The 19,370-nt window shown below is 37.7% G+C and overlaps 1 protein-coding gene across 5 annotated transcripts in view; it reads right to left on the minus strand.

Moving 5' to 3' along the window:
• Nucleotides 1-1,239: 1,239 nt before the first annotated feature.
• Nucleotides 1,240-19,370, minus strand: part of ETV1 (ETS variant transcription factor 1) — a 97,957-nt gene continuing 79,826 nt past the window's right edge. For 3 of the 5 annotated variants that reach the window (XM_053655088.1, XM_053655089.1, XM_053655090.1), the window contains 3 exons: nucleotides 16,482-16,651; nucleotides 11,093-11,194; nucleotides 1,240-6,029 (listed from right to left, as the gene is read on the minus strand). In XM_053655088.1, coding sequence (XP_053511063.1) covers nucleotides 5,808-6,029; nucleotides 11,093-11,194; nucleotides 16,482-16,651 — 494 coding nt within the window. In that variant the 3' untranslated portion in view covers nucleotides 1,240-5,807. The remainder of the gene's footprint in view (nucleotides 6,030-11,092; nucleotides 11,195-16,481; nucleotides 16,652-19,370) is intronic. The other 2 variants (XM_053655087.1, XM_053655086.1) reach the window with 1 other exon arrangement.

The following is a 19,370-nucleotide window of genomic DNA, read 5'->3' on the forward strand; positions in this document are numbered from 1 at the left end:
ACAAAATAATATTTGGTTTGTTTCAATTTAGGAAGTTCCCAGTTCTCAGACTAAAAATATGGTGTGGAGGTGGGAGAGGGTTTCCCAGTTTATCTCGGTAGCCTCACTTCACATGAATTAAATACTGTTATTAAATCCAGCATGCTTCTGTTTGTAAATTTTTTCCACAAATGTCATCTGAAATGACCGCTGCCTTAAAAGAGTTTAAGTATAGCATTGGTATGTTTGTGTCTTTTTGATACATTAACCAAATTCCTCAATTCAAACTAAAGAAACACAAATGCAGATCAGTTCACTGTTTCACATGGCTTTTTTTAAGGGGCTCTTTCTATCTGTTCATGAATAATTGAATTGTTTTTAAAACATCCAATAAGGTGGTTACCAAAATGACCTTTTCAAATATTTTTCTATAAAGACTATTCAAAGTGGTTAAAGAAATAAATTTTAAGTAAGACTGTAAACAAAATGTGAGCCATTGTTACATACATTTTTAACTCATTAAGAATCTAAAACAAGAAAGTAGCTAGGTCGCTCATACAAAAAAGGTGCATGTTTGCCCTTGACCAGGTGACCTTGACACAACGACAGTTTGGTTTGCCATTCAGACACCATTGATGTGATGAGGTCGGCACCGTATGTCATGGCGGAGGGCAGATGGGACTCACTGAAATAATTTAGATAGCTCATTTACCAAAAATTCTTTCTGATACATTTACTGAAGAGATCTTTTAAAAGTATTTAAAGGGATTAGAATATAGAACTAGAAAACATTTTATTAGGTATCCTGGAACCTGTTACAAGAGAATAATACCTGGGAATGGATAGGAGTAAAGACAGTATTCAAGTGCTTTGATCACAAATTAAATGATTAAGATGTTTCAGATGATTAGAAGCAAGTCAAAAATTTAGACTACATTTATCAGTTTTAAAATGTGCCATCTCCCAGAGTGATCACGATAGTCCAGTATTTTCAGTTTCTGGGCTTTTATTTTAGATTTAAATTTTGAGCATATTTATTTTGCTATAATTACATAAATTTCATAGCACGTTTTCTCAAACCATACGTATAATCTTAATACATCCAAGTGAATTAAAATTTTTCCCATAGAAACATAAATATAATTTTAGAATGAAAGTAAATAAGATTATTAGAGCCTATATGCAAAAAAAGAAACCTATTTTACAGATCATTTGAAAAACCATAGGTATTCTATATATACTTTTAATTGAACATTCTAAAATTATCAATATTTCTATAAAGGCAGTCACTACTCTAATCAAATTCTCTCTTCTTAAACTGTATTTTTTCCATAAACTCATTTTTCTAAATAAATCATGTTTATTTAAAAAAAAAAAGTCAAGTCCTAGAAGCAACTAGAAGTACTAGTTGCATTCTGAGTCAATTTGCCAGATTCTTCAGTGTCATGTCTACCACTGATACTTCATGGAAACTTAGCTTTTACACACGTCTTATCACAATATGTCCATTTGCCTTCTTTAACTTTTTCCATTATTTTTATCTAATTTCTATGGTTTTTAAAATAACTCTATTTTTTCCCTTCTTCATATCAAAGTGCAACTGGAAAATAGCTCAAGCTCGCCTCTTATTTTTCAGTTTTAGGTTTTGTCTTTCAAGATACCAAGTGAGAAGCACGCGACTGGTTTCCTCTCCAATGTTGTTGCTGTTACCAGCTCTGAAAATGCTGCCTGGCAGACCGAGTGGCTCCTTTTACAGCTCCTATGATCTAGCCAAATGCAATGATATTGGGTGACAGGTTTCTTTCCTTGTCATAGAAAGATAAGTTGACTCATATTTCAGAATTGTTCTTTTTAGTAACAAAGATATTCTATACATTATTCATACCTAATAGAAATCAGTTGCTGATATTAAGATTGCATAGTAACAACTCATGCTAGCACCAAAAGAAATGTATTTTTAAAAATACCTGGCTTGGACAACACAATTAACTGTGCTACTACTCTGTAATGATCACGCCTTTTTGTCCCCCTCTCATTACATGTTTACAGGAAAGGGAATTAAGCAATCGAACAGCTTGACGCAATTACCAGATATTACTTTGGTGGAATGGGTGAGCTTTAATATAGAAGGCCTTCGGTACCGTTTCTGCAGAGTGAAACTGTCTCGATGGTACACAAAAATGTTCTTCAATAATTTCTAATCATAGTTCACTCACTAGAACGCATCTGTCTGTAGGTAAGTCAATCAGTGTGTTTACTATACAGCATCTTCACCTGTGTGGTGGGATGAGCAACAGCAGCCCCCTGACCCCCATATCCATGTGCTGACCACGGGAATCTGTGAATGATAACTAATCTGGCAAAAGGGACTTTGAAGATGCGCTTAATTTAAAGATCATGGGGAGATCACCTGGGATTATCTGGGTGGACCCCAAATGTAATCACAAGTGTCCTTATAAGAAGGAAGCAGAAGACAAATTGACTATAGTAGGGGGGAAAGAGATGTGGCCACAGAATCAGAGATTGAGAACACACAATGCAATATACAGGTGATGTGTTAGACTTGTACACCTGAAACCTATATAATTTTATCAACCAATGTTACCCCCAAAAATTTAGTGTTTTTTTTTTAAAAGAAGAGATTGGAGTGATGGAGTCAAAAGCCAGGGGAGCTGTCATCGGCCTCTAAAAGTGGAAGATGCTAGAATGGAGTTGGCCCCTGGACCCTTCCCAAGAAACAAGCCCAGCAGACATCTTGACTTTAGCCCTTTTAGACTCTTTTCGAACTTCTGCTCTCCAGAACTATGAGGGTAAATTTGTGCTACTTTAAGCTAATGAATTTGTGGTTAATTTGTTACAGCATCTACGGGAAACTAATACAGGCATACCTCGGAGATATTGCAGGTTCCATTCCAGGCCGCTGTAATAAAGCCAGCATCTCAGCAAAGCAAGGCATAATCTTTTTGCTGGTGGAGGGTCTTGCCTTCAGTTTGTAAAAAGTGCCACTCCTGTGAAGCACAATAAAGCAAAGTGCAATAAAGCGAGGTATGCCTGTGCAATCCATAAAAAGATTTCACTAAATGACCTCCCAGATCCTTCTATTATTTGAGAACATTGCTCTGCACTGTCAGCCTTGCAGATTTTTATTTAAGCACTTTTAATAGGCATAATTTAAGAAAAAAATATTTTTCACTAGCTATATGGGATTTAACGTTCTTTGTTGGAATTAGTCTGCTGGGTATTAGCATGTCATCAAGAGGAAGCAAATACTAGGGGAGATATTTCTTTCAGTGACTCTTACCAAGTTGAAGGGAAATGTTACATTATGAATGGATTTCTGTGTAGGAGTAGCCAATTCAGTTAGAAATTCAGAACACAAGAATCTTGCAGAAATCAGCTGCCAGATTTATTAATCTATCTGAAAATAAAAACACAACCAAACAAAAAGTAGAATGAAAACAGAACTTAAAAAAATTTTATATACATTTCCCAAAAGTTTATAATGCAATGTTTTAAACCCTTCTGTATTGGAAATACCTTAATGTTGGTCAATTATTTCATTCAGTGAGTCACTACCTTAAACAGCAAAATATATAGTTTGTCTTAAATATTATATAAGTGAAACTGATTCTTCCTTTGATTTCTTAAGATAACTCATAGCCCAAATCTTCCCCACTGGCAAACTAGAGAATTTTAAAAAAGAGAGAAAATAGAAACAGAATCCTCAATACATTTTCATTTAGATCATATTGTAAAGACCCACTTTCAATTTCTTCAAATATGTCAATTCTTTTTCCAGTATAAATTTAGTTGAATAATTTAAAATTTGTTTTTAGTAAATGGCCACATGAGCAAAGTGAGGGGGATAAAAGTTCAGATTTTTAAGGCATCCTTCTTAGCCCACAGTGGGCCTAATGATATATAATGCATGTGTGGAATAATTATTGAAATGACAGGTTACATACATATATACTGAAATTAGGATTTTTTGTGGGATTAAATATAAATAATAGTGATTATGGTATGTGGGTCTGCCAATAGCTGTTCAATTTAGAGATGTGTGGGAAAATGGGCAGCCAGGAGACGGATCTTCCCACGATCTGTCCTGTACTCGGTGAAGTGCTTTCTGAGGTTGATTTCGGATTTGTGTGGGATTTTTTTTTGAACACTTTGATATACACTCTTTAAAAAATGTCGTCCCTTTAAGATATTGGTGGACTGAACCAAACTCACATTTCTTGCTTGAGTCATTTAGCAAGCTATTTAGAGATACGATAAAACCCTTTACTTGTGGTTTTTTCAAGGTGAATGGTACAACATATCCTGTTTTAAATATTTTCTCCAAATGCAAAAGAAAAACAAAACGAAAACCTCTGAAACTTTAAAAAATCTTCTTTCAGACAATGCAATCACATGCGTGTCCAAAACAAGACGAGGGACAGATCATCTCAGTGCCAGCACTATGTCACACAGCAACTTCCTTATCTACTGTCTGTAAATAATTTTCCATGTCACTGAATGTTACAAAAGTTTCCACAGTTTCCCTTAGCAAGCTGAAGCTTACTCTTCATTTGTCAATGTGCATAAAAGCTGCTTAGAGCATAGCATGGCGTAAGCTAGTTTTTAAGCAATAAATGGTTTGAGTCATCTATTTTGTCCTGAAATGCTATGTGTAGTTAACTGCATTGCTTATAAATGGTCATAGTAAATTCAGCATGAAAGAGAATATTACAGAAAAGACAGCAGCAGAAGCATTAGCATTATCTAATATTTATATGTTATCAACATAACACAGCAGTAAAAGATTTAGATGCATATCAATGGGTACCATCTCTAAAAATTACTATAGTACCTATTTAGTGTACTGGATATTTTTCTTAAGGAGTGCTTGCTGTATCTAGAACAGCATAATATGTGATTTAGTACAGTTAATTCTTACTGATTAAATAATATTTTTACGTACTGAAAAAAGTGAAAAGACAGGTTTTTTTGCATCATGGTGATCCCAGATTTAACATGTAAATGAAGATCTCAAGGACCATGATGTACCATTACTCAACTGAAACAGGCTTTAAAATATTGAAACAACAGTATGATTTGTGTCTACATAGCAAGGTGGCACCAGATACACGTAATGCTACTGGCCTGTGACTCAGTTTGGAGCCAGAGTCCAAAAGTGTGCCCCTCATTTACAGTCACGGTGATTACTGAACTTCAGAGAGAATTACCCATATTATGGTCCTCCTCTGTGAGTCACACATAAAGCAAAACAAAACCCGGCAAATACAATCTCTAAATACAAGAGGTGCAAAAACAGTCATTTCTAACACTTGAACTGACATTTTTCTTGGACACCCTGCAGAGACGCAGAAATGACAGGGGAAGATGCCCAAAGGCAGAGAGTCTCCAAGCGGATATTTACACAACGTGAATTAACTGTACCGTAGATACCCGGAAGAAATGAACATTTTCTCATGTTGTTATGAAATCAAAGAAACATGATATAGCTTCATCATACTTAAAACCTGTAGGACCCCTTCCCAAGCCAAAGTAAAAAGGAATCCCCCAGCCCCCCTCCCCCGCCCATTCACCCGTTACCTTCCTGTTACACAGAGTAAGTGTTTAGATTCCTCCCACCCACCCACAAATAAAGTGCGCAGTCCATGGCAGACCATAGAATAATGCAACAGGAAAAGCCCCTTTTTGTGTATTATTATTTAAAAATAAAATACAAACAACAGAAATCAAACAAAGATGGAAGAGAATTCAGATTCTCTGCAGCTTCCGAAAAGGGGGCGAGTGCGGAGGCCCTGCTGGGCTGTCCGGCGTCAGTACACGTAGCCTTCGTTGTAGGGGTGGGGGTTGCAGCAGCCCCCCTCCGGCATGTAGGCCATGCTCTCGTCGAAGTGCGACAGCGGCACCGTGTCCTCCTCGTTGATGTGACGTTCCATGTCCGTCTTCAGCAGCGGGCGCTGGTTGTCCGGAAAGGCCATGGAGAAGAGGGCTTCTGGGTCGCACACGAATTTGTAGACGTATCTCTCCCCCGCCACCTGGTGAACACAGGGAAGAGAAACGCCCGTCCTTAAGTATGCCCTGCTGGGTATTAACCACGCTGCCCGTGGGGATCATTTCATGAGACTTACAAATACCGAATCATTACGTTGCATAACTGATGCTTATACAATGTTCTATGTCAATTATACCTCCATACGCCCACCGCATACGTCCTCACTACCCCAGATGATGAAGGACAGGGAAGGAAAAGAACCAAAGCATGGTTTAATACCTCAGAAATGATGGGCAACAAAAGAAAAAGCCACCGAGTATTAGGAGATACAGGTGACAGGAAAAAAGTTTTTACTTTGTGAAATAAATTGCAAAATATTGCCCCTGACTAATATTTATATCCATTCCAGATATAGTTAGAAAGCCGAGCAGTTAGCTTGTTTTAATGTAAATGGAAATTTACATTGTTATCTGTCGGGGAGGGGGGAGATTAACCATTTCACGCAGGCATCTGACACTGAATGTTTTTTTTCCTGTTTTAAAAAGTAATATCTCAAAATATAATCAGACCTTTAAGGTGTAGAGTCTCCTCTTAATACTATATTTGTGAAACCATAGAAAACCTAAACTTCCAAATGTTCAAAGAAAAATGTGTTCCTTAATAAGACTAGATTAGTGAATTCACTGATTCACAGGGTGAACTGGTCCCCCCCCCACTGTGTATTCTTATCAAAGGAGGAAAAAAAGATACATAGCCTTATTTAAATGAAAGATGGATCAAGAGGACTGCATTATCCTGGGTACATCACTTTTAAAAATGAAAGCAAGATGCATTAGACAGAAGTTAAGGACATGTGTAAAGTGTCAAATTGAAGTAAGAGGTGTAAAAAAGTGAAAGGAATCTGAAGTGCACAATGCATAAGGAGGAAATGAGAAAAATAAATGTGACAGCTGCTTGAAATAACGGAGTAGCATAATTTGTAGGGAATGACATGTCCCAAACTTAAACTTTGAAGACTGATGCTTCTATAGAAAATTATAAACAATTGAACAAAACAAATATAATCCCCTATCTCCTACTACCATTAACAAAGCATGCTGAGGTTCTCTCAAAACCAGGGACAGGGTGGTGTAAAGATCAATGCAATTCTTTGATAGTAACTTTTTGGGTATATCTATAATTCAGTAACTTTAGGAAGCTGAAAATCACCTCTGGGTTCCTAAGCATCAAATAGGCACTGCTAGTTGCTTTGTGTTACGGGGCAGCAGTGAGCTCGTGGTTTATGAACTCTGTGTATATTTGGGAAGAAGCCACTACCAAAGCGAACTGCTCCTCTCGGCTCAGAGAGAGACTTTTTTGTCTTGGATTTGTTTACCCTGGAAGAGGAAACAAGGCAGAGAATCCAAAATTTCGGAATATTCTTAGGTTGAAAGCAGTACTCAATTTGTATGAATTTGGATATGTCTCTTTAAAAATTTTTTAAAATTGATTTTAGTGAGAGAGAGAAAGATAGAGACAGAGAGAGGCATTGATTTGCTGTTCCACTTATTTATGCATTTATTGCTTGCTTCTTATTTGTGCCCTGACAGGAGATTGAACCTACAACCTGGGCAAATTAGGACTATACTCTACCTGAATTGCCTGGCTGGGCTGGATGTATTTCTTAAACTGCCCTCAGTTCCGCGCGCGTGCGTGCGTGCGTGCGTGTGTGTGTGTGTGTGTGTGTGTGTGTGAGAGAGAGAGAGAGAGAGAGAGAGAGAGAGAGAGAGAGGCGGGGGGGGGGGGGGGAGAGATGGAGAAAACTGGGAGTTTGAGATAGAAGTCTCTGGTACACTGCATGGCAAATCAGAGAAGCCTGGAATAAATTTATTCACTTTGGTCCTTTATAAAGAGGAAATTAAGTTCATAAAGGTGAAGTGGTAAAATTATCATACAAATAAAAATAGGCAATATCAGAAACAAAGCTAAGATACTAAATCCTAGTTTTCACCTTTTCCTTTGTTCAAAGTTCCTGAGAAAAAAATGAAATAAATAGCTTGCATATCTCATTTAGTAACCTGCTTTCTTTTGTTGGGGATATGGGGAAAAAGGTACTTGCTTTTGTCTTCTAAAGCTTTTTTGTTCAACCCTTTTTGATTGGTTATAAGTAGAAATCATTTGATAAGTCAGTGTGGGGAATTAAGTGTATAACGTGCAATCAAGATTATAAAATCCATTAAGGACTTTGCCTTGACTCATTACTCCAAGTTTTTTTTGGAATGAGCATTTTCAGGGCTCTTACTACATTTATTAGACTATGTTAAATGCAGCAGAGTTCACAAGGGCTCATAACCAATGTGGGGGAGTTACACATGCTAGTGTTAGTAATACAGTTATGCCCAAATCGTAATGCTGAGACAGATAAAACATGAATTTTGCAGGGGGGATGAATTGGAATTAAACAGGAGGTATCTTATGCACGGTGCTTTGAAAGACTAGATATTTATATTGTTAACTGTTAAAATTTTAGAACACAGGGATACCGAAGGAAAATTACAGATGAAGCCAAAATAAATAATGACTCATCATTATATCATTCAAACATAACCATTATTAATACTTTTGTTATCTACTTTTCTAGGTCTTTCTAAATTTTGAAATAGCAATACACACATACACACTCTATGGGATACAATATTATTCCACTGTCTATTTCTTTCATAACTGTGGAAATAATGAGTATCTTTACATGTTTATGTCCACTTTATTTTTATTTTCTAATCCTTCTTTTTTATATATACACCACATACACACATAATTTTTAAGTCTCAACAAGTTCAATCACATGAACATATCCTACACACAAAATATATAATTCTACATTGCAGTGTTTATAAAAAAGAACAGCATATTTTCCCTCTGAATGACTACAGTAGAACTTACTGAACCATTAGACTAGTACATATGGTAACAGGTACAGATGAGAAGGCAAGACATTCTAGAAGGTGGGAACAATGAATGAAGCAATGAAGGAGTCGTGTGGGAACAGCCTCCAGTAGAACGGTCCAACACATGCAGGGAGAGTATATATATGTCCCTAAGAACGGCAAAGAGCCTCCATTGTGCTAGTCACTAGTACACTTCACCTTGTGCATGTTTCATTAAATGACCCACCCTTTCTTACAATACATTAAACAGCAACACCTGATAGAGTATGTCACATACAGCACCTTGCTGTCCTATATTAGCCAGTAAATGAAGAGTTACAAGTAGTTCCTCTGGCAACTTACAGCCTAAAATGGAAAAAATGTGAGGAGCTACATTTTTACCTGTATTTCAACATGTATGCCATTTGATTATTTGATAGTATCTTGCCTTGGTAATTTATTAAAATAAGAGAGAAACAAATAGGATATAAGATAACTGGATAAATAAATATGAACCTGGAATAAGAAGTTTGAACACCTTTGACAATATTTAAGAGCAGGGATGACAGCCTGTCAAATACTTTGTCTAAAAGCTGAGGTGTGATTGGAGATCTCATAATATGTTTTGGCCCTTTGTGAGTACTCATTTTAATAAGGGGCATAAGACTCAAGACACAAAAGCCGAATAAATATATCTTGGCTTACACTGGCTTCTGCTCTGAGATGCTTTCAGAGCTTCTATTTGTTGACAACTTTTATTATACCATGTACAATGCTAGTGTCTCAAATCATCAATTTTCATTTAAAACTTGTAGTAAATTTGAGGTAAGAATACACCATTTAGTAAGAGAAGCTAGCTACCTGCTCAAAAAGGTGATCCAGTGAGAAGCTACCTGCACACCTAGAACATGACTGCATTTTCTTTCATTGCTGAGCAACACTGCTGGGGGTGCCAGCTAACCACCTACTGTGCAGCCCACATGATGTGCCCAAACTGCGAAGAGGGTGATGAAAATGAAAGGAATGCAATGTCTCTGAAAGGATTTGGCTGCAAATGGGAGTGGTGAATGAAAGGCAGGAATTAAAAATGACCCCATAGTGGAGTTGGAGAAGACTGAAGGAGCAGGTAGGAAATGGTTATGTATTTTGAAGGTGAGATTCAGGGCCATGGGAAGCCATTGTGAATCCAATTCAGCCTTATCTGTTAAGGGTTTTGGAAGTGTTAACTGCGAAGCTGGCAAAGTCTGGAGCACTGATTTCCTTTGGTCCAGGAAACTCAATGATGCTATTGCTCTCTGTTCTGGTAAGTTTCATGTAGCAACTGGTCTAGTTTTTCTCTGCATTATGGCAACATAAAAATATGCCACATTTGTAATGTATAACTATGTTTATATCCTCCCAAAGGATGCATAATAAAACTGCAATGAAAACAATGGGTAAATTGTAAACTTAGTCAAGACAATTAAATTGAATATACATGTGAGGATGGAAATGTAATCATAGAAAATATCCAAGTGTTTTATCTTTATTTATTCATTTCCTTCTTCAAAAATTTTGCAGTATGTTCTAAATATAACTCATTTGTTTTTTCTCATTCTTTTTTTAAAAAGCTGCTTTCAAATATTAAGGGAAGCTCATTTGAAATAAAATATAAATTTAACTTCATTCTACCAATAAAATAAGATCAAATACTTATTCTTAATAAGGGATTTAGAATATTAAGCTAGCTGGTAATGAAAACGAGGAATTTCAGGCAAGAAAAATAAGTCTTTTGGCATGAGAACAAGAAATGTTCTACATGCTTTAAGAATCAGAATAAGGAGTAAAAAGTAAGAATACAGTTGGTATTAGAAACTAAAAGCAAGAGCATTTCAAAATTATATAATTCTTGAGAATATAGTTGAAGATGGATAACTTGTGGGGATCTATACAGACAATATTAGTACAAGAACAACCTTTTTTAGTAAACACAGTAAAATGGGAGCTCCCAGTAAGTCTACTAACTGTGTATATATTATTACATATTTGTTATGATGCCCATAAATTTGTAACTAGAAAGGTGCCAAACCAAGAACCCGGCATATGTTAAAGTGATTGAAAACCTTGCTTCAGCAATGCAATAACATGTGGCTTTTAAAGTATAACATGCAGATTTATGTACAACATTTCAATGAATTCTAATGCTGTATTAGCTGCTCACCTTTTGCATGATACCTTTCTCATAATAATAGCGGAGAGAACGGCTAAGTTTATCATAGTTCATAGCTGGCCTGTTTTTCTGAATGCCCCAACGCCGAGCCACCTGCCACCAAAACAGAATTACATTGTGATATTAAATATTAGCTTATCAAAATAGTTCATAAAAAATAGCTAATTCATTACTTACTTCCAACCCCTCCAAAACACTCCAAATTGAAGAGGCAAAAGCCACCCTGATGTGAACTTCCTGTGTCCTGGTTTGCTTTTTAAACCAGGTGTGCAGTAACCATTTGGAAACATCACCATAGAATTCTTTGTCACCATTGTTTTGGATACAAAATTAAATAGAAATATGGGAATGTGTTCACAACTGGAATGAACAGGCTTCAATTCACCAAAATGAGGCAAGTTTCCCATTCTGAGAAACACTGTAGATGTTTTTCTTCTTGGTTTTCAGATTAAAAATTATAGATTAAGAACAACTTACTGACTTCTTTGTAAGGTGTTTTTTGAGGTTATGATGAAACAAAGAAAAAAGATATCCAACTTGATATTAAAAAAAAGTGAACAAGTGGCATTGTGTGTACAGCAGAGGAAACAGTATACAGATTAATAATTTGGACTGCAAACAATTTTTTTACTGCCTCGAGCAGCATCAAAATAAAATTGTAGCCAATAAATACTAAACTGTAGAATTAAACAGTCATTTAGCAAACAGTGATTGGCCGCTAAAAATAAGAAGGAAGTGGAAAAGGTCACCATGTATATGAATCTCTAAAGCAGAATGTCTACTTTGTTGTTTGCTGAAAAATCATCAGAGCCCTTTATACTGTGGCTTTGGACAAGCAACTTATCTGGCAAAGAGTCTTCAATGAGGCTTTAAGAAAACCCGGTTCCTCCATGTTCATGCGTCGCCCACCCCAACACCAGCCTGGGCTAACTAAAGCACTGTACAGAACAGTGTGGCGAAAGTCACGTTCTCATTAATTTCCCCTTTTTATTAGTCTGAGCAGAAACTGCAGCTGCCGCTCAGACCTAGCCAACCCCAAGAGAGCATTATGTAAAAGGGTGTTTTCTTTCATGTCCATGAAATTCCAAGTTGTCGCTATGTCACATACACTAAGATACAACACTTTTTAGAGAGATCATTCTGTCTCTGCACTTTATTAGTGATAACCATACTTCAGGGTTTGTTTTTTTTCTTTTAAAAATACTGACTCATGCTATTTCCTCTCTTACTAATTTGGATTCCCTAAAAAAAGATACAGTGGAATCTAGTCACATTGTCAGTATACTTTCTGTAAGGGTATCAAAATATGGTTTAACAGGGACAGGGCTATACACATCCAAGCAGACAGTCACAATGGCAGGTACATCCTAATTTTCCAAAGATAAACTTTATTTCCATGTAAATGATTTGAGCAGTAGTGAAATGGGAAGGTGGCAATAAGAAATGAAGGCAATGCTTTCTGAATAAAATATCTTTTAAGAACCTAACAATGGACATCATTAAACCTTTAATAGGCGAGACAACTCCACAGCATGCAAACCTGGAGGGCAGGTGAAAATGAAATGCTAATATCTCCTTAGATTAAGCAACAATTTCTGGATACTAGTTTGTATAAAAATGATTGCTTCCTAGAAACTCACCAGGATGCACACAGAAAATAAAATATTTGCAACAAACTTTAAGCTAACATTGTGGAAGTCTCTGGGAGAAAGATGATTTTTTGAATACTATAATCAGAGTATAACTGTTAGGGTACCAGTTAAGTGTCAGCACTGCATGTATTTGTGAACATTTTAAAACAATAAAGTTTATTTTTAGAGCTCTTTCAGTGTCACGTTTGTATAAAGTTGAGGAAAATAAGACATACCAATATGCCTATGAGAGACAGAGAAGTTATACAAGATAGGTAAGTTCTAGAAACCTGCTGTGCAATAGAGTGTGGATAGTTAACAATACTGTTTTGTACATATAAAAGCCTGGCATGAGTCCTGACTGCCGTGGCTGTTAGTTGGGTGTCATCCCGCAAAGTGAAAGGTCACCAGTTCCATTTCTGGTCAGGCCTCATGCCTGGGGTGCAGGTTCAGCCCCCGCCTGGGGTGCATTGGAGAAGAACCAACCGATGTTGTCTCTCACACTGATGTTTCTCTCTCTTTCTCCATCCCTCCCCCCTCTCTAAAAATAAATAAAATCTCTTAAAAATATCTTAAAATAATTCTTATTAAAAAAAATCTGTTAAGAGGGTAGATCCCATGTTGAAGTGCTCTCTCCACAGTAAATCATTTCCAGGATAGGCTGGCCCACCCACCAACGAAGAAAGGCCATTCAGCCCTGCCACGACCCACACCTCTGAAAGCCAGGGCAACATTTCCACTTGGAGTGGGTGTGAAGGTAGCAGTAATTGCAGTGACTTCTTTATAAAACTCCTTTCAAATGAAAGTGTTGGCTGTTAGGAGAGTGAAAAGATGATGGCACTATAGCATTCACTCTTATTGTCAAATAAATTAAATAGGAAAATATAAGAGTTCCAGTGTTATTCAATTTACTTCTAAAAATCATGCCTGCCACTCAGTAATGGAAACCACAATCAGGGTGTTACTCTCAGACTTCTTGGTGCCTCTTCCGCCTCAGTAAATTTGAATAGCATCAAAAACGTCTCCACCGTTTTTTGCTCTACTATGCTTGAATCCATGATTAATTCAAAAATAATGTTTTATTATCTCAATCATCTCAACAAGGGAGATGGTGAGGATTTTGTGCTCGCAGGTGTTTCCCAAACACACTGAGCAGACAGTCAGTGCGGGTGTGCAGTCTCACTCAGCATCATGTTAAACTGCAAGAAGAAACATAAAGAAACGGGACCTGGGAGTCGTCCCAGCAGCCACTGTTCACGAGTGTGCTGACAGAGCCTCGCTCCCCAGAATCTGCTGCACACTAGAGGGAGAGGGTGCACACAGGACCCCCGGGCTGCACAATTTCACAAACACTCTCTGAACGGCCCGATGGAAGCAATTGCAACAGCGAACGAATGCAGCCATCAGAATGGGAAGTCACATTTTCAACAAAGGCTCGGGGACACACGGAGTGCTCACAGCACAGCTGCCGTGCAGGCGGCTCAGATTTGGAAATGACCTGCTGCCTCTGAATGCCCTGGCCCATTTACACCCTGTGACTGCGCTACGGACAAGGTGCTTAAATGCTGGTTTGTTGTACGGAACAGGTGTCGTTCTATTTCTTTCTTGCAAGAAAAAGAAAAATCACAGAAATTCAGAATTTGATGGAACTTAATGGTCTTCTGGTCAAGTGTTTTTACTTAATTTAAACCCAATCAAAAAAGGCAACAGCTGCTATATGAATAAGTTAATCACTTGCATGAGAAGTTTTACTCTTCTGGCTCAGCCTGGCATGGCTCAGTGGACTGAGTGCCTGCCTGCAAAACGAAAGGTTCGGTTCCCTGTCAGGACACATGCCTGGGTTGCGGGCCCAGTCCACAGATTGATGTTTCTCTCCTTCTTTCTCCCTCCCTTCCCCTCTCTCTAAAAATAAATAAATAAACATTTTAAAACATTAAAAAAGAGAATTTTTACTCTTCTGAATGGATTAATAATTACTGACATAATTCAACATTTCCTCCTAAATTAACAAATATATAGAAAAAATTTAAAAATCTGTTTCTACTCAACTTTATTTTAAGCACACATGGAGGGAAATATATACCATTTGATATAAATTTCTATTGAATATACTCAGTTGCAGCATGAACCATCTCTCATAATGATTATTAACACCATTTATGAGGTAAAGAGCACATATTCCTATCATGTTAAAGGGCTTTCAATTTACTTTAAGTGTGCCCAGTCTCAGTTTGTTAATGCTTCACATTTAACAGTTTTTACACTTACATCATTTAATTACATCTACATACTAATTTCCTTTGACAAATTGAGCTTTAGCCACAGTATGAAATTCAAACACCCAAACATTTAGCCTATACTAGACAAGTGATACTTTCAGATTCTGATACTGAGCCCTCTTATATGTGTGTGCTTAGTGTGGGGCATGGACAATGTTGCTAAGCTAACCCTCTAGTGCCACTAGTTATGAATTGGAAAATTAATTGTGCTTAACCAGATCCTCTGTCTCATTATGATCTTAATACATATTTGAATCGGATTGTCTTTTAAATCTTAATAAGCAATGTGACCTTATCTTCTAATTCTCACATTCAAACATATTAGCTCATTGTGACTGAATACATGGTATCGTAAGGCCCATTAGCTTAGATTGTAGGTGTCCAGTCTATACGAAACTAGTCATTTTAGGCTCCAGCTGGATATCTTACTGAATTTTTTTTATTTTTCTGAGGTGGTTAGAATCTAGTCAATATGATCAGTCTTAAATAGGTATGTTAGCTGCAAGTCTTTCCCTGCTCTCTTGGCTAATGAAAACCAAAGTCAATTTTAATGGTAGCAGAGAAAGCACCTCTAATAAGAAAACATTTCATATAACAGTCCCCATTCTGTATTGGTTCCAAAATGCTAGCAACATAAATGTTAAGCCTAAACTTAGTCCTGGAAAAAAAGAAGGCACTGGGTTCTCAAGGAAAGTACTCCATTTGTATGGCGGTGGGTAGGCGGAGAGAGTTGAACAGTAAGTTGAATGTGTGTTCCATTTACCCATATTACCTCTATCCAGAGTCCTCTCACTTTGCTAATTTCTTATGCATTACCGTGAGTTTTAAGCTTCATCCCTACCTTCCAATGAAGTGTGTGCCACCCAGCTGACTTGAAACAGATGTCACCAACAAGCAAAGGGAAACAATGTTCCCACCAAACCTGTGTCTCCTAAGAGAAAGTTAAGAAGTGGGAATTTCCCACTGTGGCCCTTGCATGGCTGTTCTTCCCTGGTCTCTATTACAGACACTTTGGTCTCCAAATACAAACTTCCAACCCCCTTGATAAAATCAAGATTGTCCAAATAATGACTGTCAATTTGCAAGAAAAATTCCTCCATACCCCAAACTAGTTCAAACGAACCCTACAGATGTCCCCGCTACCCCTTAAAGACCATCTCACACCCCAAACTTAGTTGCTCCTTCAGAGACTTCCAAGACTTGTGTTCCTGAATAAAGGCTTACACTTAATGATACTCTGGTGGATTTCCAACATCACTTCTGAAGGACAGTATGAAACTGGAACAAGCATGCAACATACTCATTTTATTTTAAATGTGTACATGCTTCCCCCCATCCACCCACCTTCAAATTGGAGGGTTTCCCTAAAGTTTTAAAATTTTTAAAGCCACATATTTGGCCTATTAGTCACATATGTTTCTTTATACTATGACATATCTGATTTTCCTAACCCAAATCTACTAAACCCACCTCTTCAGGCTCAATCAGTTTAAATTCCATGCCTCGCCCAGTCCAGGCAATGAAATGAGAATTCGAGGGGTCATCCAGAAGAGCTACCAGAAACTGCCAGAGCTGAAGTGACCCCCGCCGCTGGTAGGTGGGTCCCTCCCGATACATTCCTGGCTCTTGTTTGATGTCTCCTAAATTAAAAAAAAAAAAATCAAGTTTCAATTATCAGCAACATAATATTTATATAAATTTACACCAAACCAATGTTAAATGGTTAAACCACAAGTGCTTTATGAAAAATGTTACCACTAGATATGGATTTAAAACACTTAGGGGGGGGACTTCTGCCAAGATGGAGGCATAGGTGGAGACGCCGTGTTTCCTCACACAACCAAGTTTAGAGACAACTAAATAATAGCAACAGAAAACACAGCCAGAACACAGAAAATTGAACTTTTCGGAAGCCTGATAACAACAAATTCTTCAGCCTGACCGGTAAGAGGGGAGAAACCTGCAGCTGGCAGAGCGGGGTAGCACAGAAAAACTCGGTCAGACGAACTCAGGCACGCAGAATCCAGGCGCAGGGTTGGACCTGGTGGGCAACTCAGCCAGCAACCGCGGGGAAACAGCGAGGGAGCAGGGCTGCGGGTTGACTGTGGTCGCACATTCGTGTGTGGATAGACAAGCGAGGGAGTGGGCAATTGGACGAGAGCCAGCAGCCCCAGTGGCTAGCGGCGGCAGAGGGCACTGCCATTTCCCCGCTCTGACCCTGCCTCCACATACAGAGTCACAACCCAGAGACCTGGGAGTCCAAGGCTCCGCTCCTCAGACTTAATGGGCGCAAACAGACCAAAAATGGCTCAAGAAGATCTCAAAGCCCCAGAGCCTATAAATCTAAGCAATGAAGAAATAGCAAAACTCTCAGACGCACAGTTTAAAACACTGGTGATCAGGATCCTCACAGAACTGGTTGATTATAGCCACAAATTAGACAAACATATGAAGGTGAAACTAATTGAAATGAATGCAATTGCATAGGAAACCAATAGCGATGAAAAGGAAACTGGGACTCAAATCAATGGAGTGGACCAGAAGAAAGCAAATAATGGCCAAACAGAAAAGAGTCAAGAAGCAAGAATTCAAAAAAAATGAGGAGAGTCTTAGGAACCTCCAGGACATCTTTAAACACTCCACCATCCAAATTACAGGGGTACCAGAAGGGGGAAAGGAACAGCCACCAGTGGAAAACTTATTTGAACAAATAATAAAGGAGAATTTCCCCAATCTGGCAAAGGAAATAGACTTCCAGGAAATCCAGGAAGCTCAGAGAGTCCCAAAGAAGTTGGACCCAAGAAGAAACACACCAAGGCACATCATCATTACATTAGCCGAGATTAAAATGAAGGAGAGAATCCTAGAAGCAGCAAGAGTTAAGGGGACAGTCACCTACAAGGGAGTCCCCATCAGACTGTCAGCAGATTTCTCAAAAGAGACCTTACAGGCAAGAAGGGGCTGGAAAGGAGTATTCCAAGTCATGAAAAGCAAAGACTTACATCCAAGATTGCTCTATCCAGCAAAACTTTCATTTAGAATGGAAGGACAGATAAAGTGCTTCTCAGATAAGACCAAATTCAAGGAGTTCATCATCACCAAGCCCTTATTATATGAAATGTTAAAGGGACTTATCTAAGAAAAAGAAGTTAAAAAAACATGAACAGTGAAAGGACAGCAAACTCACAGTTATTAACAACCACACCTAAAACAAAAGCAAACTAAAAGGACAGGTAGATCAGGAGCGGAACCACAGAAATGAAGATCACATGGAGGGTTAGCAACAGGGGAGTGGGAGGAGGAGAGGGGGGAGAAAGTACAGAAAATAAGTAGCATAGACAGTAGATAGAAAATAGATGGGGGGGCAAGAATAGTATGGGAAATATAGAATCTAAAGAACTTGAGACACATGGTCATAAATTAAAGGGGGGGTAATGGTGGGAACAGGGGGGTAGGGTGGAGGGGAATGAAGGGGGGGAATAGAACAACTGTAACAGCATAATCAATAAAAAAATAAATTAAAAAAATAAAATAAAACAGGGGGTTGAATAAAAAACAGAAATCTGTTCAAACGTACACACCATTATATATAACACATAAAGGTAAAAGAAATGCATATAAGTGCAGAATAAACCCATGAATGTCATTTACTTAAACAAAATTTATAATGTTATTTTTTCAGCGATTTCAAAAACCATAGCACCTAATCACACTTCTTTGCTTTTACTGTTAATATCATTACTTGCTGTTCTGAGCAACACTGAAGACAGAGGAATCCATTTTAAACTCTAGGCATTTTATTAGTAGAAATTAAATTCTGCAAACTATAATTTGTGAATATCTCAGTGAGCTGCACATGCAAAACTTGCATATTTTAAGGCAAATATGTTAAAGCAAATTGAATAGCATCTTAAACTCTGAGTTAAGTTATCTGTACTTTACATAAATTAGGAAAACCTCAGGGGCCACTCAGGGCATGTAAATCACCACCATACCATCTTTCCCGTACACCTTCATACTGGCGCTACCATTTTTTCAACTGGCAGCAAATGAAAATTCTTTCGTAGTTTTTTTTTACTTCTTTCGTTTCACTCACTCAAATATAACTTGCTAAGCGTCTACTAAAAGTCCAATAAAAAATGTAAACACCAGAGCTTCTGGGTAAATTTACATATATTTTAAAAATTTTAAATTGTTGTTCGAGTACAATTATCTCCAAGCAAGACTGGTTTGTTACATTTACTTGACATTCATATATAGTGTAATAATCAATTAAAGAGATTACAGCCATAAAGATGCTACTGTTGAAATGTTTCTGGTATATATCTGGTCAGATATCTCCATTTAACAAAAACCAAG

The sequence above is a fragment of the Artibeus jamaicensis genome, unplaced genomic scaffold (assembly GCF_021234435.1).
Source record: "Artibeus jamaicensis isolate MK-2021 breed Jamaican fruit bat unplaced genomic scaffold, CSHL_Jam_final contig_923, whole genome shotgun sequence".
Lineage (NCBI taxonomy): Eukaryota > Metazoa > Chordata > Mammalia > Chiroptera > Phyllostomidae > Artibeus > Artibeus jamaicensis.